This window comes from Phyllobates terribilis, unplaced genomic scaffold (genome assembly GCF_046119375.1).
Source record: "Phyllobates terribilis strain yellow unplaced genomic scaffold, ASM4611937v1 Scaffold_8__6_contigs__length_399053987, whole genome shotgun sequence".
NCBI lineage: Eukaryota > Metazoa > Chordata > Amphibia > Anura > Dendrobatidae > Phyllobates > Phyllobates terribilis.
Genome location: NW_027362768.1, coordinates 180,389,959 through 180,410,047, shown reverse-complemented (window position 1 = coordinate 180,410,047; position 20,089 = coordinate 180,389,959). Strand labels below are relative to the sequence as shown.

The window sequence follows — 20,089 nt, the reverse complement described above, 5'->3', positions numbered from 1 at the left end:
GCACAGCTACATCCCGGAGATCACACACTGGGGGATATAGCTATATACTGTCCACGGCCCCCGGGCACAGCTACATCCCGGAGATCACACACTGGGGGGATATAGCTATATACTGTCCACGGCCCCCAGGCACAGCTACATCCCGGAGATCACACACTGGGGGATATAGCTATATACTGTCCACAGCCCCCGGGCACAGCTACACCCCGGAGATCACACACTGGGGGATATAGCTATATACTGTCCACAGCCCCCGGGCACAGCTACACCCCGGAGATCACACACTGGGGGATATACCTATATACTGTCCTCGGACCCCGGGCACAGCTACACCGTGGAGATCACACACTGGGGGATATAGCTATATACTGTCCACCGCCCCCGGGCACAGCTACATCCCGGAGATCACACACTGGGGGATATAGCTATATACTGTCCACAGCCCCCGGGCACAGCTACACCGTGGAGATCACACACTGGGGATATAGCTATATACTGTCCACAGCCCCCGGGCACAGCTACACCGTGGAGATCACACACTGGGGGATATAGCTATATACTGTCCACGGCCCCCGGGCACAGCTACATCCCGGAGATCACACGCTGGGGGATATAGCTATATACTGTCCACGGCCCCCGGGCACAGCTACACCCCGGAGATCACACACTGGGGGATATAGCTATATACTGTCCACAGCCCCCGGGCACAGCTACACCGTGGAGATCACACACTGGGGATATAGCTATATACTGTCCACGGCCCCCGGGCACAACTACATCCCGGAGATCACACACTGGGGGATATAGCTATATACTGTCCACAGTCCCCGGGCACAGCTACACCCCAGAGATCACACACTGGGGGATATAGCTATATACTGTCCACGGCCCCCGGGCACAGCTACATCCCGGAGATCACACACTGGGGATATAGCTATATACTGTCCACGGCCCCCAGGCACAGCTACACCGTGGAGATCACAGGCTGGGGGATATAGCTATATACTGTCCACGGCCCCCGGGCACAGCTCCATCCCGGAGATCACACACTGGGGGATATAGCTATATACTGTCCACGGCCCCCGGGCACAGCTACACCGTGGAGATCACACACTGGGGGATATAGCTATATACTGTCCACGGCCCCCGGGCACAGCTACATCCCGGAGATCACACACTGGGGGATATAGCTATATACTGTCCACGGCCCCCGGGCACAGCTACACCCCGGAGATCACACATTGGAGGATATAGCTATATACTGTCCTCGGCCCCCGGGCACAGCTACACCGTGGAGATCAGACACTGGGGGATATAGCTATATACTGTCCACGGCCCCTGGGTACAGCTACATCCCGGAGATCACACACTGGGGGATATAGCTATATACTGTCCATGGCCCCCGGGTACAGCTACATCCCGGAGATCACACACTGAGGGATATAGCTATATACTGTTCACGGCCCCCGGGCACAGCTACATCCCGGAGATCACACACTGGGGGATATAGCTATATACTGTCCACGGCCTCCGGGTACAGCTACACCCCGGAGATCACACACTGGGGGATATAGCTATATACTGTCCACAGCCCCCGGGCACAGCTACATCCCGGAGATCACACACTGGGGATATAGCTATATACTGTCCACGACCCCCGGGCACAGCTACATCCCGGAGATCACACACTGGGGGATATAGCTATATACTGTCCACGGCCCCCAGGCACAGCTACACCGTGGAGATCACAGGCTGGGGGATATAGCTATATACTGTCCACGGCCCCCGGGCACAGCTCCATCCCGGAGATCACACACTGGGGGATATAGCTATATACTGTCCACGGCCCCCGGGCACAGCTACACCGTGGAGATCACACACTGGGGGATATAGCTATATACTGTCCACGGCCCCCGGGCACAGCTACATCCCGGAGATCACACACTGGGGGATATAGCTATATACTGTCCACGGCCCCCGGGCACAGCTACACCCCGGAGATCACACATTGGAGGATATAGCTATATACTGTCCTCGGCCCCCGGGCACAGCTACACCGTGGAGATCAGACACTGGGGGATATAGCTATATACTGTCCACGGCCCCTGGGTACAGCTACATCCCGGAGATCACACACTGGGGGATATAGCTATATACTGTCCATGGCCCCCGGGTACAGCTACATCCCGGAGATCACACACTGAGGGATATAGCTATATACTGTTCACGGCCCCCGGGCACAGCTACATCCCGGAGATCACACACTGGGGGATATAGCTATATACTGTCCACGGCCCCCGGGCACAGCTACATCCCGGAGATCACACACTGGGGATATAGCTGTATACTGTCCACGGCCCCCGGGCACAGCTACACCCCGGAGATCACACACTGGGGGATATAGCTATATACTGTCCACGGCCCCCGGGCACAGCTACATCCCGGAGATCACACACTGAGGGATATAGCTATATACTGTCCACGGCCCCCGGGCACAGCTACACCCCGGAGATCACACATTGGGGGATATAGCTATATACTGTCCTCGGCCCCCGGGTACAGCTACATCCCGGAGATCACACACTGGGGATATAGCTATATACTGTCCACGGCCCCCGGGCACAGCTACATCCCGGAGATCACACACTGGGGGATATAGCTATATACTGTCCACGGCCCCCGGGTACAGCTACATCCCGGAGATCACACACTGAGGGATATAGCTATATACTGTTCACAGCCCCCGGGCACAGCTACATCCCGGAGATCACACACTGGGGGATATAGCTATATACTGTCCACGGCCTCCGGGTACAGCTACACCCCGGAGATCACACACTGGGGGATATAGCTATATACTGTCCACAGCCCCCGGGCACAGCTACATCCCGGAGATCACACACTGGGGATATAGCTATATACTGTCCACGACCCCCGGGCACAGCTACATCCCGGAGATCACACACTGGGGGATATAGCTATATACTGTCCATGACCCCCGGGCACAGCTACATCCCGGAGATCACACACTGGGGGATATAGCTATATACTGTCCACGGCCCCCGGGCACAGCTACATCCCGGAGATCACACACTGGGGATATAGCTATATACTGTCCACGACCCCCGGGCACAGCTACATCCCGGAGATCACACACTGGGGGATATAGCTATATACTGTCCATGACCCCCGGGCACAGCTACATCCCGGAGATCACACACTGGGGGATATAGCTATATACTGTCCACGGCCCCCGGGCACAGCTACATCCCGGAGATCACACACTGGGGGATATAGCTATATACTGTCCACGGCCCCCGGGCACAGCTACATCCCGGAGATCACACACTGGGGATATAGCTATATACTGTCCACGGCCCCCGGGCACAGCTACACCCCGGAGATCACACACTGGGGATATAGCTATATACTGTCCACAGCCCCCAGGCACAGCTACATCCCGGAGATCACACACTGGGGGATATAGCTATATACTGTCCACGGCCCCCGGGCACAGCTACACCCCGGAGATCACACACTGGGGATATAGCTATATACTGTCCACGGCCCCCAGGCACAGCTACATCCCGGAGATCACACACTGGGGGATATAGCTATATACTGTCCACGGCCCCCAGGCACAGCTACATCCCGGAGATCACACACTGGGGGATATAGCTATATACTGTCCACAGCCCCCGGGCACAGCTACACCCCGGAGATCACACACTGGGGGATATAGCTATATACTGTCCACGGCCCCCGGGCACAGCTACATCCCGGAGATCACACACTGGGGGATATAGCTATATACTGTCCACAGCCCCCGGCCACAGCTACACCCCGGAGATCACACACTGGGGGATATAGCTATATACTGTCCACAGCCCCCGGGCACAGCTACACCCGGAGATCACACACTGGGGATATAGCTATATACTGTCCACGGCCCCCGGGCACAGCTACACCCCGGAGATCACACACTGGGGGATATAGCTATATACTGTCCACGGCCCCCGGGCACAGCTACACCCCGGAGATCACACACTGGGGGATATAGCTATATACTGTCCACGGCCCCCGGGTACAGCTACACCGTGGAGATCACACACTGGGGGATATAGCTATATACTGTCCACGGCCCCCGGGCACAGCTACACCCCGGAGATCACACACTGGGGGATATAGCTATATACTGTCCACGGCCCCCGGGCACAGCTACACCCCGGAGATCACACATTGGGGGATATAGCTATATACTGTCCTCGGCCCCCGGGCACAGCTACACCGTGGAGATCACACACTGGGGGATATAGCTATATACTGTCCACGGCCCCCGGGCACAGCTACATCCCGGAGATCACACACTGGGGGATATAGCTATATACTGTCCACGGCCCCCGGGCACAGCTACACCGTGGAGATCACACACTGGGGGATATAGCTATATACTGTCCACGGCCCCCGGGCACAGCTACATCCCGGAGATCACACACTGGGGGATATACCTATATACTGTCCTCGGCTCCCGGGCACAGCTACACCGTGGAGATCACACACTGGGGGATATACCTATATACTGTCCACAGCCCCCGGGCACAGCTACATCCCGGAGATTACACACTGGGGATATAGCTATATACTGTCCACGGCCCCCGGGCACAGCTACACCCCGGAGATTACACACTGGGGATATAGCTATATACTGTCCACGGCCCCTGGGCACAGCTACATCCCGGAGATCACACACTGGGGGATATAGCTATATACTGTCCACAGCCCCCGGGCACAGCTACATCCCGGAGATCACACACTGGGGGATATAGCTATATACTGTCCTCGGCCCCCGGGCACAGCTACACCGTGGAGATCACACACGTGTGTGTGTGTGTGTGTGTGTGTGTGTGTGTGTGTATGTCTCTAACGCCCGGTCCCCTTTTGCTTCTATTTCAGTCACTGCGCTATTGAGAAAACTAAAGCAGCAATCCAGGGAAAGTGTGGAGGAGAAGAGACCTCGTCTGCTAAATGCCCTTAAAGAGGTAACGTGCCCATATCACCCGGAGTGTAACCTACACTGTGTCTGCCGGCTGATATAACCTGCTATTCCTCTCTGCTTGCAGCTTGGAGACTTCTACTTGGAGCTTCACTGGGATTTTCAAAGTTGGGGTAAGTAGTCACCGACTTCATGAGAGCAGCCCCTGCCCCGAGCGTGAGACCCTCTCACCTGTTCTGCCTGGAGGACCCAACACTTTCATGCATTGCACATTGAAATATCCCTCGTTAAATTCTATGTAATTACCAGAAGTTTTCTCGCCTAATGACCGAAGTCCCTGAAGTGAAAGCATTATTGGGGGAGGATTGCGGGTGTATTTGCCCCTCAGAGGTCCGGACGTGTGGCCTGTCCGGACCCCGTATACAGTGTCCGTCTGTCTGTACCGTGCTGACGCCTTGTGTCTCTCTCCGTCCAGTGCCTTTACTGTCCCGTATCCTGCCTTCTGACGCTTGCAAGATCTACAAACAAGGTATTAATATCAGGTGGGTGCCATCGCTGCCGCTGCTGGATCCTGCAGGTATTTCCAGCATTGCAATAAGTGTTGTCCTGTGTATTGTAACATCCAGTTATTTCAACGGATATCCCAGCAAAATCCTGTATCAGCTATTCTAAGGATTGGAGGTCTGATGTCTCCCGTGTGCGTGACCACTGCTCCCTCACAGTCTATGGGAACGGTGGGCATACATAGACCATAAGAAGTAAATATCATGGAGGACACGCGTACCGTTGTCATCCTGGGGTCGGATCTGCAGCAATCACACATCGTGTAGATGGATAATAAATGTTTTTTCTTGGCCATCACCTGTAAGAAGGGTATGAGCGTGTCCATTCACGGTGGTAATGGTTACACATATGAAGGTGGCCAAAGTTAAAGGGAGGTTTCCCGGCACAAAGCCTTGTAAAGCCTACGAGAAATAAAGACAATTTATAATTTACTTTCTGTTAAAATTGTGCTCTGTTCCTGAGCTGCTGCTTGTCCTCACTGCCTGCGGCACGCTGTGCACCGCAGAGTACGGAGATCTCCTGTCTGTGCCCTGAATGCTCAGCCAGCAGCTCTGAGCGGTAAGGGCTTGGGGGCGTGGCCTATGGTTCTCAGCCAACAGCTGTGCAGTGATGTCATGGGGGCATGGCCTATGGTCCTCAGCCAGCAGCTGTGCAGTGATGTCATGGGGGCGTGGCCTATGGTTCTCAGCCAATAGCTGTGCAGTGATGTCATGGGGGCGTGGCCTATGGTCCTCAGCCAGCAGCTGTGCAGTGATGTCATGGGGGCGTGGCCTATGGTTCTCAGCAGCTGTGCAGTGATGTCATGGGGGCGTGGCCTGTGGTTCTCAGCCAGCAGCTGTGCAGTGATGTCATGGGGGCGTGGCCTGTGGTTCTCAGCCAGCAGCTGTGCAGTGATGTCATGGGGGCGTGGCCTGTGGTTCTCAGCCAGCAGCTGTGCAGTGATGTCATGGGGGCGTGGCCTGTGGTTCTCAGCCAGCAGCTGTGCAGTGATGTCATGGGGGCGTGGCCTGTGGTTCTCAGCCAGCAGCTGTGCAGTGATGTCATGGGGGCGTGGCCTGTGGTTCTCAGCCAGCAGCTGTGCAGTGATGTCATGGGGGCGTGGCCTGTGGTTCTCAGCCAGCAGCTGTGCAGTGATGTCATGGGGGCGTGGCCTGTGGTTCTCAGCCAGCAGCTGTGCAGTGATGTCATGGGGGCGTGGCCTGTGGTTCTCAGCCAGCAGCTGTGCAGTGATGTCATGGGGGCGTGGCCTGTGGTTCTCAGCCAGCAGCTGTGCAGTGATGTCATGGGGGCGTGGCCTGTGGTTCTCAGCCAGCAGCTGTGCAGTGATGTCATGGGGGCGTGGCCTGTGGTTCTCAGCCAGCAGCTGTGCAGTGATGTCATGGGGGCGTGGCCTGTGGTTCTCAGCCAGCAGCTGTGCAGTGATGTCATGGGGGTGTGGCCTGTGGTTCTCAGCCAGCAGCTGTGCAGTGATGTCATGGGGGCGTGGCCTATGGTTCTCAGCCAGCAGCAGTGCAGTGATGTCATGGGGCGTGGTCTGTGGTCCTCAGCCAGCAGCTGTGCAGTGATGTCATGGGGGCGTGGCCTGGGCAGTGATGTCATGCGGTGTGCTCCATGGTAATAGCTGCTGATTGCTGGGGGTTCAGGGAGCCTGACACCCGCTCCATGCTGACACCTTATGTAGGAGACTATTGCTGCTTATTGGGAATATTTGCTACACTGAGAACCTTTTAGCTCGGTTACTTTTTTTTATCTGAATATTTCTGTACTAAGTGCCGACTTCTCCTCCTCCTCCAGGCTCGACACTACTCTCATAGACTTCACAGACATGAAGTGCCAACGAGGGGACCTCAGCTTCATCTTCAATGGAGACGCCATCCCCTCGGAGTCATTTGTAGTCCTAGACAACGAGCAGAAGGTTTACCAGAGAATACACCACGAGGTGAGCAACGGCTCCGAGTACGGGGGGATCAGCGCTGCCCTGTGACCTGCGTAGTGTGGGGGCTATTGCAGGTTCCCAGGATATGTGATCTCTTTTATGCCCAATGGGGGTCCGACCTCTGGGACACCCCCCGATCCCCATAATGTGGTCACTGCCCTGAAGAAGCGCTGCTATCGCTTTTAAGTTGAATGGGACTGCGGTGCTGCATCGCCACCCGGTGCCTGTGCTGCAGGGGAGGTGGTGGGCAGCTGCGGGGTCGGACCTCCTAAATGCCACTTGATTTGATAGCAGCATGTAAGTGGTTAAACAGCAGTGACCAGATCTTGTTCTAGTCGCTGCTGATAGACCGGAGGGATCAGCAATATCTCTGTACGTGGACCGGGGTAGGACAGTACTAACCCTTGTGTGCTCATCTGGAGTCCACACATGGCGTCTCTCCCCGGGTTTATGGCGGACGCTGCACTCTCCCTCTTTGGTAACGAGCGCTCCGAATTTCTTGTATTGCAGGAGTCTGAGATGGAGACGGAGGAGGAGGTGGACATCCTGATGAGCAGCGATATCTATTCTGCAACCTTGTCGACGAAATCCATCACGTTCTCTCGCGCCCAAACCGGCTGGCTATTCAGGGAAGATAAAACGGTATGCGGGCGGACGGGCGCAGGAAAACTGAGTCACACAATGGGTTAATCGGTCAGAAGAAAGGACCCTCAGGATATTAATAAAATGCTTCCACTGATGACAGCGGAGCGCCCCCTAGTGGAGGGAATCCACAGGACTTCTGTGCTCCAGGAGGCGGCGGGAGATTTTAATATTTGGGGAGTATTTCTGCCATTTAGGGGGGAGGTTTTACTACATTAATGACCCTGCGCCTTGTCAGGACGGCGGTGACTCCTGGAGTCACCGTTCATATTTCTGGATTGAAGACATATTTGGTTGTTTGTTTTATTTTTTTTTTATTTTTATTTTTTTTTAGCAATGAACGTTAATATTTTTTGCACTATTTTCAAAATAGTGAAATATGATCTTTGTTCTGATGTCATAGTTCACAAATATAATTTCAATGGGCGTCCAACACCCGGCACCTCCACCGATCAGACGTCTGCAGCTCCTGCAGGGCTGCGTGTGCACAGGGTGCGGAGCCGCAACAGCACCGGAACCTCCGCCCGGCCGCCATCACTGACCTCAGCTAGAAATGAATGACTTTAATGTCAGGGAGGTCTGCAGAATATATATATATATATATATATATATATATATATATATATATCTCCTTCCTGGTACTGCTCATCGTCCGCAGAGGAAGCGTCAGAGGATGAAGACAGTGCAGGATAGTTTACTGTCGCTGCTCTGTGCTTTTTTGGGTACAGAGTAATAAAGATCTCTGCCGCGCCGGAGGTTGCACGTACTCAGTCATCGTACCCACAGCCAGGTCTCTGCTAAAGAAATGTCTTCCCGCCCTGCTTGTCAGGAGAGGAGCAGAGACTGTGCAGCACATGGCAGATATAAACGGTCAGCTGCCAGATGGGGAAGGAGACTGACCCAGCATCACCTAGTGGCAAAAAAAAATTATGAAAAGAGTATTTTTATGCTAAAAGCTGTAAATAACTTTAAAACGGCCATTAACCAACTATTAAAAGGTCGCATCTAACAGAGTCCTTTGCTTCTCTCTCAAGGAACGTGTGGGAAACTTCTTAGCCGACTTCTACTTAGTGAATGGATTAATATTGGAGTCTCGTAAAAGGAGAGAACATCTCAGTGAAGAGGACATCCTGCGAAACAAAGCCATCATGGAGAGCCTGAGCAAAGGGGGGAACCTGATGGAGCAGAATTTTGAGGTACGTCCTCGGCGCCCCTTGACCTGCAGACTCTTATGGATTGGGTAAATGCTGCCATGGTTTTATATGGAGGGCCGTAGGATGATCCCTATGGGGGTTGTTATATTCACAGCTGCCTCCTGGCTTTCTTCTTGCTGGGGGTGCAGTGTGCTCCTTATTGACAGTCCGGACAAGTGGCATGATTACGCCGCCGCTCCGGCCTCCCCGCTGCTCCGGTCTCTCCGGCCCCCCCGCCTCTCCGGCCCCCCCGCCTCTCCGGCCCCCCCGCCTCTCCGGCCCCCCCGCCGCTCCGGCCCCCCCGCCGCTCCGGCCCCCCCGCCGCTCCGGCCTCTGCACTTTCCCGTGCGCTTGTATGAATTGGTTTTACCTCCAGCAACTTGAGGAGCGCAGGGGCACTGAAGCTGCTGAAATGAGCAATCCCACCAGCCTCGCAGCAGCTGTTACAGACTTCTTAGGAAAGCGTTTGTAAGTGCTGCATTGTGTACGAAACCAACCACCTCTGTTAGACTGCAGAGGTGGCCGGAAACTGAGACAACGAGCAGTAAACCATAGAATAAAAGATGCCTCTGCTTTTGAGAATGGGGGGGAGGATTTTTAATAAGAGGCAAATTGCAAAGTTCCTGGTTTTTACAAGAACTTTGCAATTTTAGATGAGAATGACCCCATAATTCATCACCGTGCTCCTCTAACATGTGTTTCCATTGCAGCCGGTCCGGAGACAGTCACTGACCCCTCCGCCCCCCAACACCATCTCATGGGAAGAGTACATGTCTGCCGAGAACGGCAAGTAAGTATCAGACGGCTGCGATGGTTTCTAACGTTTATATACCCCGGGCAAGAAGCAGGAGCCATTGCTGATAATACCCCCACCCCTCTATATCCCGACCACCTGCCTATGAGCTGTGCACAAGTGTCCCCGATAGCAGAGCTGGCAGCAGACTGTCGGCCACACCAAAAAACTGACCGCACCTTCAGACAGAATAAGACAAATGTGAACTAGTGCCACACTCTAGGACCTTATGGTACCACCACCATGTCGCCACCTCCTGCCATTTCTCACTGCTGCATGATTTCTAGGGGTGCGGGGGCGCGTGTGCACACGGGGTCCTCGGTGTTATGTAATGCTGCTTCATTCATTTTCTCTCTTCTTGACCCCAGAGCCCCACATCTTGGAAGGGAACTCGTCTGCAAAGAGAACAAGAAAACCTTCAAAGCCACCATCGCCGTCAGCCAGGACTTCCCTCTGGGAATTGAATCGTGAGTTTGTGTACAGTAATTTGATGCCGCACTCGTACCGCCGCCACCCCTCTCTTCCCGGGCGCACTCGTACCGCCGCCACCCCTCTCCTTCCCGGGCGCACTCGTACCGCCGCCACCCCTCTCCTTCCCGGGCGCACTCGTACCGCCGCCAGCCTGGGCGCACTTGTACCCCACTGAAAATGGACAGGATTGTGCTGCAAGTCCAATACCCCCTTTGTTGGGAGCGGGGCCATATTGGTCGGGTCGATGTATTGACTCTCCTAGCATCTCCCCCCAGACATTTTGTCCATGTCTGATGGGTGTAGTAGTTCTTGCTGCTGAGAGAGGAGGAACGTGTCTATTCCTGCAGATTAGTAAAGATTTCACGTCCTAACAATAAGTTCATGTAGAGCTGGAGAATCCTTCAGGAGGGCGAGGGTGAGGCACGGGGTGACATTTCTGAGGGCAGGTGAGTAACATGTCGTCTCTGTCTTCCAGACTGCTGAATGTCCTCGAGGTGATTGCACCGTTCAAGCACTTTAATAAACTCCGAGAATTTGTACAGATGAAACTTCCCCCAGGATTTCCTGTAAAACTAGGTATGTGACGGGGATTGTGAAATCAGTGAGCTGTCTGTAGATGGATGGGGCCTGACTCTGATAACGGACCTCTCCCCCCTGTCTGTAGATGGATGGGGGTCTGACTCTGATAACGGACGTCTCCCCCCTGTCTGTAGATGGATGGGGTCTGTCTCTAATAACGGACGTCTCTTCCCCTGTCTGTAGATGGATGGGGGTCTGTCTCTGATAACGGACGTCTCCCCCCTGTCTGTAGATGGATGGGGCCTGACTCTGATAACGGACTTCTCCCCTGTCTATAGATGGATGGGGCCTGACTCTGATAACGGACGTCTCCCCCGTCTGTAGATGGATGGGGGTCTGACTCTGATAACGGACGTCTCCCCCTGTCTGTAGATGGATGGGGGTCTGACTCTTTTATAACGGACTTCTCCTCCCCTGTCTGTAGATGGATGGGGGTCTGTCTCTGATAACGGACGTCTCCCCCCTGTCTGTAGATGGATGGGGCCTGACTCTGATAACGGACGTCTCCTCCCCTGTCTGTAGATGGATGGGGATCTGTCTCTAATAACGGACGTCTCCCCCCTGTCTGTAGATGGATGGGGTCTGTCTCTAATAACGGACGTCTCCCCCCTGTCTGTAGATGGATGGGGCCTGACTCTGATAACGGACGTCTCCTCCCCTGTCTGTAGATGGATGGGGGTCTGTCTCTGATAACGGACGTCTCCCCCCTGTCTGTAGATGGATGGGGCCTGACTCTGATAACGGACGTCTCCTCCCCTGTCTGTAGATGGATGGGGGTCTGTCTCTAATAACGGACGTCTCCCCCCTGTCTGTAGATGGATGGGGTCTGTCTCTAATAACGGACGTCTCCCCCCTGTCTGTAGATGGATGGGGTCTGTCTCTAATAACGGACATCTCCCCCCTGTCTGTAGATGGATGGGGTCTGTCTCTAATAACGGACGTCTCTTCCCCTGTCTGTAGATGGATGGGGGTCTGTCTCTGATAACGGACGTCTCCCCCGTCTGTAGATTGATGGGGTCTGACTCTGATAACGGACGTCTCCCCCTGTCTGTAGATGGATGGGGGTCTGACTCTTTTATAACGGACTTCTCCTCCCCTGTCTGTGGATGGATGGGGGTCTGACTCTGATAACGGACATCTCTTCCCCTGTCTGTAGATGGATGGGGGTCTGTCTCTGATAACGGACGTCTCCCCCGTCTGTAGATTGATGGGGTCTGACTCTTATAACGGACATCTTCCCCCTGTCTGTAGATGGATGGGGGTCTGTCTCTGATAACGGACGTCTCCTCCCGTCTGTAGATTGATGGGGTCTGACTCTTATAACGGACATCTTCCCCCTGTCTGTAGATGGATGGGGCCTGACTCTGATAACGGACGTCTCCTCCCGTCTGTAGATGGATGGGGCCTGACTCTGATAACGGACGTCTCCTCCCGTCTGTAGATGGATGGGGTCTGACTCTTATAACGGACGTCTCCCCCCTGTCTATAGATGGATGGGGCCTGACTCTGATAACGGACGTCTCTTCCCCTGTCTGTAGATGGATGGGGGTCTGTCTCTAATAACGGACGTCTCCCCCCTGTCTGTAGATGGATGGGGTCTGTCTCTAATAACGGACGTCTCCCCCGTCTGTAGATGGATGGGGTCTGTCTCTAATAACGGACATCTCCCCCCTGTCTGTAGATGGATGGGGTCTGTCTCTTCCCCTGTCTGTAGATGGATGGGGGTCTGTCTCTGATAACGGACGTCTCCCCCGTCTGTAGATTGATGGGGTCTGACTCTTATAACGGACATCTTCCCCCTGTCTGTAGATGGATGGGGCCTGACTCTGATAACGGACGTCTCCTCCCGTCTGTAGATGGATGGGGTCTGACTCTTATAACGGACGTCTCCCCCCTGTCTGTAGATGGATGGGGCCTGACTCTTATAACGGACGTCTTCTCCACTATCTGTAGGTGGATGGGGGTCTGACTCTGATAATCGACGTCTCCTCCCGTCTGTAGATGGATGGGGCCTGACTCTGATAACGGACTTCTCCTCCCCTGTCTATAGATGGATGGGGCCTGACTCTGATAACGTACGTCTCCCCCGTCTGTAGATGGATGGGGGTCTGACTCTGATAACGGACGTCTCCCCCTGTCTGTAGATGGATGGGGGTCTGACTCTTTTATAACGGACTTCTCCTCCCCTGTCTGTAGATGGATGGGGGTCTGACTCTGATAACGGACGTCTCCCCCGTCTGTAGATGGATGGGGGTCTGTCTCTGATAACGGACGTCTCCCCCGTCTGTAGATTGATGGGGTCTGACTCTTATAACGGACATCTTCCCCCTGTCTGTAGATGGATGGGGCCTGACTCTGATAACGGACGTCTCCTCCCGTCTGTAGATGGATGGGGTCTGACTCTTATAACGGACGTCTCCCCCCTGTCTGTAGATGGATGGGGCCTGACTCTGATAACGGACGTCTCTTCCCCTGTCTGTAGATGGATGGGGGCCTGACTCTGATAACGGACGTCTCTTCCCCTGTCTGTAGATGGATGGGGGTCTGTCTCTAATAACGGACGTCTCCCCCCTGTCTGTAGATGGATGGGGTCTGTCTCTAATAACGGACGTCTCCCCCGTCTGTAGATGGATGGGGTCTGTCTCTAATAACGGACATCTCCCCCCTGTCTGTAGATGGATGGGGTCTGTCTCTTCCCCTGTCTGTAGATGGATGGGGGTCTGTCTCTGATAACGGACGTCTCCCCCGTCTGTAGATTGATGGGGTCTGACTCTTATAACGGACATCTTCCCCCTGTCTGTAGATGGATGGGGCCTGACTCTGATAACGGACGTCTCCTCCCGTCTGTAGATGGATGGGGTCTGACTCTTATAACGGACGTCTCCCCCCTGTCTGTAGATGGATGGGGCCTGACTCTTATAACGGACGTCTTCTCCACTATCTGTAGGTGGATGGGGGTCTGACTCTGATAATCGACGTCTCCTCCCGTCTGTAGATGGATGGGGCCTGACTCTGATAACGGACTTCTCCTCCCCTGTCTATAGATGGATGGGGCCTGACTCTGATAACGGACGTCTCCCCCGTCTGTAGATGGATGGGGGTCTGACTCTGATAACGGACGTCTCCCCCTGTCTGTAGATGGATGGGGGTCTGACTCTTTTATAACGGACTTCTCCTCCCCTGTCTGTAGATGGATGGGGGTCTGACTCTGATAACGGACGTCTCCCCCGTCTGTAGATGGATGGGGGTCTGACTCTTCTATAACGGACTTTCCCCCCCCTGTCTATAGATGGATGGGGCCTGACTCTGATAACGGACGTCTCCTCCCCTGTCTGTAGATGGATGGGGCCTGACTCTGATAACGGACGTCTCCTCCCCTGTCTGTAGATGGATGGGGCCTGACTCTGATAACGGACGTCTCCTCCCCTGTCTGTAGATGGATGGGGCCTGACTCTGATAACGGACGTCTCCTCCCCTGTCTGTACATGGATGGGGCCTGACTCTGATAACGGACGTCTCCTCCCCTGTCTGTAGATGGATGGGGCCTGACTCTGATAACGGACGTCTCTTCCCCCGTCTGTAGATGGATGGGGGGTCTGACTCTTATAATGGACGTCTCCTCCCGTCTGTAGATGGATGGGGGGTCTGACTCTTATAACGGACGTCTCCTCCCCTGTCTGTAGATGGATGGGGGTCTGACTCTGATAACGGACGTCTCCTCCCCCGTCTGTAGATGGATGGGGGGTCTGACTCTTATAACGGACGTCTCCTCCCCTGTCTGTAGATGGATGGGGCCTGACTCTTATAACGGACTTCTCCTCCCCCATCTGTAGATGGATGGGGGTCTGACTCTGATAACTGACTTCTCCTCCCCTGTATCTTTGCCCCCTGTCCTTGTACCGTGTCCTAATGATGTTCCGGGGTCTCAGCAGTCGGCCGACACAGATCTGAGCGCTTTCACTCTCGCTTCCCATTGACCACCCGCACTCTCCTCTTGTGCCCGCAGATATCCCGGTGTTCCCGACCATCACAGCCACTGTAACGTTTCAAGAATTCCGCTACGGAGAGTTCGAGGAGTCCATCTTCACGATACCGGACGACTACAAAGAGGATCCAAGTCGCTTCCCCGACTTATAATTTCCGTGGTGTCCTCTGTCCTCACTGACCTGTCAGCGCCCACCGTAAAAGTGGCCGCACCGGACACAGCATTGGCCAGGGGGCTTCTTAAAGGAAAAGCATAACCGGTTCCCTGTGGTCGTCTGCCTCCGTGAAGCACCCGGTGTAGCAGATCCCGCTCTCCAGCGCCACTAGCTGCAAGATGGCGGCACTACAGGCCCTGGGTCCTCACCTTCCTCCACTTTCTGGTCTTACGTTTCCAGGGGGGTTATTTTTCCATTCCTCGCTGCAGTCAGGGGCCATTCAGCCAAATTCTGGGATTTTACACATCAAACTTTTAAATCAATTTTTTTTTTTTTTGTTCCCCCGTAAATTATCCACGATGTAATATTATGTATAGATTCAACTCGGCCGGATATATCTCTATATATGTACAGAAGAGAAGGGATTTCCTTCTGTCATTAATCACGTCCGTTCGTTAAATCGTCAGCAGTCACCACCACCCCTCCTCCACCACGTGGAGACAATCGCTCGGCCCGTGCGTTGATTATCACGGTGGACGCCATTTTTTAACCTTTCTCCATCTTAACGTTCTGTTTTGTCTTTTTATGGTTTAATTTTTTATTTTTATTTTTTTCTCATAAACGTCTCGTTTAATTTTGTAGATTTTTATTTTTTACATATTTAATTGAATTTTTCCATTGCTTACGTTTTGACGCAAGAACTATCTTAAAGGGGATGTTCGGGGAAAAAAAACAAAAAAAAAAAACATGGCTGCTGCTTTCATTTAGAAATTGCTCCAGCGCTTCCAATATGGATGCTGCCTAGATATCTGCCCACCAGCCATCGCTGGTGCAATCTCCCAGAAACAGAGCAATGTTACTTTTCATACTATTATGAACACTAGATGGCGACCTGTGGATATTTTTGTTTTTTTCCTATAATGCTCCTCCGTTCTGTATAGTTTTTGCTTCTCGTACGTCACAGGATCAGTCGCGTCTGTTCATCCATCAGTTATGGGGGGTTTTTTTTGTATCGTCCATAGCCGCAGAATTGGCTTTTTCTTTCCTGTAGGGCGAGTTCCCATGATGCAGCAGCTGGTGATAGAAAGCTATAAGGGGCCCCTTTAAGGCTCCACATAAAGGGATGACCTGAGGCAGCGCTGTCGTTTTTTGTACAAGCCGCCGTCCCCTCTTCTCATTTTTAGTACCGCACTATCTCTGCATCTCAGCGAGCTGAGGTTTTGTATATACCAAGATTCTACATAAAAGGGGGCTTTTAACTGAATTGGGGGGGGGGGGGCTAAAAACAGACGGCATTTACCGTGGTGGCGGCATTTCGTTTCGCCACGCCGTGCACCCTGGGTAATATGAAGCAGATCTTCAGGCTAAACATTCAGGTCTTCCAAATCGCTGCTTTATACTGAAAGGGAACAAAAGCGTCTTCTCCCCTCCCCCCCGGCATCACCAAACACGCTGGGCCGCGTACAGATTTATACTGGAAGCCGTCAGACTTCACTCGTTTTATGCCTTTTTTTTTTTTTTCTGTTTTTGTAACTCATTAATTAATGACCATTTCTTGCTGGATCCACAAATAGTACTGGTTTAATTAAAGAAAAATCAGTCTCTGCTCCTGTGTCGCTCTGTTTTTCATATATATCTATATAGATCTATCGCGCGATACACAGATCTATCGCGCGATACACAGATCTATCGCGCGATACACAGATCTATCGCGCGATACACAGATCTATCGCGCGATACACAGATCTATCGCGCGATACACAGATCTATCGCGCGATACACAGATCTATCGCGCGATACACAGATCTATCGCGCGATACACAGATCTATCGCGCGATACACAGATCTATCGCGCGATACACAGATCTATCGCGCGATACACAGATCTATCGCGCGATACACAGATCTATCGCGCGATACACAGATCTATCGCGCGATACACAGATCTATCGCGCGATACACAGATCTATCGCGCGATACACAGATCTATCGCGCGATACACAGATCTATCGCGCGATACACAGATCTCTAAGGGGTGGCCTGGATGGGAAAAAATGTTCATAGTCCATTGCTGCCGCACCAGAGCCCTGTGGACCTCTCCTACCTGCCGGCTTCCCCGGCACCTCCTGTGACGCACACGTGTTGTTCTGGATGGCACCACGTTGGAGGTGGTACATGGCTATGCTCCAGTGGCCACGGACTACTGATGTGGCCGCTAGACCGGGGCCCTTTCAAATCTTTTTACTCAACTATTTTGAACAAATGGCATTTTCTATCCTAGTATCAGAATCAGCCTGCGCCGGACACTTTATCCCCCCCTCCCTGCGGGTTAGGTGCTAACTTGCTCATCGCTGGGATCGATCCGCACCAATCGGCAGATCGGGGAGCATTTATCTGGTTACAAAATGGTGCAGCAGGTCGGACCCTCAATTGCCGCTCCGTTCTATCCCTATGGAGGACGCTGAACGCAACGGCCCCATAGGAAATAAATGGAGCATGTGCATTGCTGCTTTCTGTCGATTGGTACCAGTCCCAGCAGAGGGACCCCCCACCCCCCGATCAACAAGTTTCTCCTTTACACAGGAAAGGGGGGAAACAAGGGAAAATCATCTTCTCAAACCATTTCCAATGCATCTAAACTGCATCCGGTCAATTGCAAATTGTCATAAGAACATCCAGTTTTTATAATCAGATCTGTGAACGTCCCAACACCCCACAGAGAGTATGAACTGGAGCTGGGGGGGGGGGGGGAGGTGTCAGACCCCCACCGATCGGATATTACTAAGAAGACATTGGCCATTGTGCCCGGGCCGGGCTCTGCAGGCCGCATTACACGACTGTCTCCCCAATCTATGTATTGCACCCATGTTAGGGTGAACAGTTTAATATGTTCACTAGTTGCCTGATGGATATGATCAAGTGCAGGCAGGAAAGAATAACAGACACACACAGGCGGATGTAAGCTCTCCTTGATCAGCTATGGCACAGCTCCAAGTGTCTATTAGTGATGAGCGAGTATGTTCGGATAACCCTTTCGCTGAGTATACTCAGCCGAGCACAGGGTATTTATACAATGCTCGGGCTTTACGTTTTTGTCGCTCCCTGAACATGATTTGCAACTGTTTGACGGATTTAATACATGTGAGGAATGCTGGAAAAACAGGCATTCCTCACATGTATTAGGTCTGTCAAACAGTTGCAAATCATGTTCAGGGAGCGACAAAAACGTAAAGCCCGAGCATTGTATAAATACCCTGTGCTCGGCCGAGTATACTCAGCGAAAGGGTTATCCGAACATACTCGCTCATCACTAGTCTTTATTCAACCCGAACATAGACTTATATAAACTGTAAATAGGGGCTCGGTTAGCCCTAGAATGTGAGTAACCAGATGTATTCATTGGTTAGTCCAGGGGGCGTGGTCCATGTGATGTGTCGCTCTGTGGTTGGTTAGTCCACGACTTTATTCATCTCTAAGCCAAGGCAGCAGCTTAACCTGGTGGCTCCTGGGTTAAAGTAGTTAGCGGAGGACAATTCAGGATGTACAAACAAAGCCGAGAAGCTGCGACTTCTCCTTTTCATACATCTTTCACTTTAACCCTTGGGATACTGGGGAGAACACAGCTTCAGGGGGATCTAAAAGGATTGTCCATGCAGTATTGTGAGGAAGATCACCACTAGGTGGCAGCATGATGTGGAAACAGATCAGTTTCCTATATTTGTGATGCATTTTGTAAAAGTGAAGTCCTGAGCAGCTTTGTCATATTTGTAGCCTTTATTGGGGTCAGTGCACCAGATCCCCCCAACCATTACCTCCCAGCTGAATATGGCAGTGTACGGCCACATGGAGCCTGAGCTCCCCCTAGTGACGGCTACAGGGAGTCAGACTAGAGAATTACTGTGACAAAAAGTTGTAAGAATTCTAAAGGATTTGGATTTTTTTTTGTACCTTTGCTGCAGCAGTGCGACCCTAGTTAGGTTATGTTATCTCGCTGTGCCCCATGTGGCGTGAAGGACTAAATGATTGGTAGAAAGCAAATAATTCCTACCATAAAATATACTGCTTGTTGCCTAGGTCATCTCTGTAGTCTATCAGTGGTAGCTTGTTTCCAAGGCAATTATTCTGATGAGCACGGCGCCCCGCCGGGGGGAGAGAGAGAGAGAGAGAGAGCGCGGCGCCCCGCCGGGGAGAGAGAGAGAGAGAGAGAGAGAGAGAGAGAGAGAGAGAGAGAGAGAGAGAGAGAGAGAGAGAGCGCGGCGCCCCGCCGGGGAGAGAGAGAGAGAGAGAGCGCGGCGCCCCGCCGGGGAGAGAGAGCGAGAGAGAGCGCGGCGCCCCGCCGGGGAGAGAGAGCGAGAGAGAGCGCGCGGCGCCCCGCCAGAGAGAGAGAGAGAGAGCGCGCGGCGCCCCGCCAGAGAGAGAGAGAGAGAGCGCGCGGCGCCCCGCCAGAGAGAGAGAGAGAGAGCGCGCGGCGCCCCGCCAGAGAGAGAGAGAGAGCGCGCGGCGCCCCGCCAGAGAGAGAGAGAGAGCGCGCGGCGCCCCGCCAGAGAGAGAGAGAGAGCGCGCGGCGCCCCGCCAGAGAGAGAGAGAGCGCGCGGCGCCCCGCCAGAGAGAGAGAGAGCGCGGCGCCCCGCCAGAGAGAGAGCGAGAGCGCGGCACCCCGCCGGAGGGAGAGAGCGCGCGCGCGGCGCCCCGCATTTGGTCTGAACAGTAAATCTTCACCTGAAGAAAGAACCTATCCTTCCGGTCTGAACGGATCAGGGATCATCAGAGACAACAACT

The 20,089-nt window shown here is 53.4% G+C and overlaps 1 protein-coding gene across 1 annotated transcript in view; it reads left to right on the top strand.

Annotated features, from left to right (window-relative positions):
* ANKRD13C (ankyrin repeat domain 13C) overlaps nucleotides 1-16,916 on the top strand; it is a 31,945-nt gene extending 15,029 nt beyond the window's left edge. The window contains exons 4-13 of the mRNA XM_073643887.1: nucleotides 4,954-5,039; nucleotides 5,121-5,166; nucleotides 5,469-5,535; nucleotides 7,352-7,496; nucleotides 8,004-8,135; nucleotides 9,170-9,331; nucleotides 10,039-10,118; nucleotides 10,490-10,588; nucleotides 11,068-11,168; nucleotides 15,178-16,916. Coding sequence (XP_073499988.1) covers nucleotides 4,954-5,039; nucleotides 5,121-5,166; nucleotides 5,469-5,535; nucleotides 7,352-7,496; nucleotides 8,004-8,135; nucleotides 9,170-9,331; nucleotides 10,039-10,118; nucleotides 10,490-10,588; nucleotides 11,068-11,168; nucleotides 15,178-15,308 — 1,049 coding nt within the window. The 3' untranslated portion in view covers nucleotides 15,309-16,916. The remainder of the gene's footprint in view (nucleotides 1-4,953; nucleotides 5,040-5,120; nucleotides 5,167-5,468; nucleotides 5,536-7,351; nucleotides 7,497-8,003; nucleotides 8,136-9,169; nucleotides 9,332-10,038; nucleotides 10,119-10,489; nucleotides 10,589-11,067; nucleotides 11,169-15,177) is intronic.
* The last annotated feature ends 3,173 nt before the right edge of the window (nucleotides 16,917-20,089 follow it).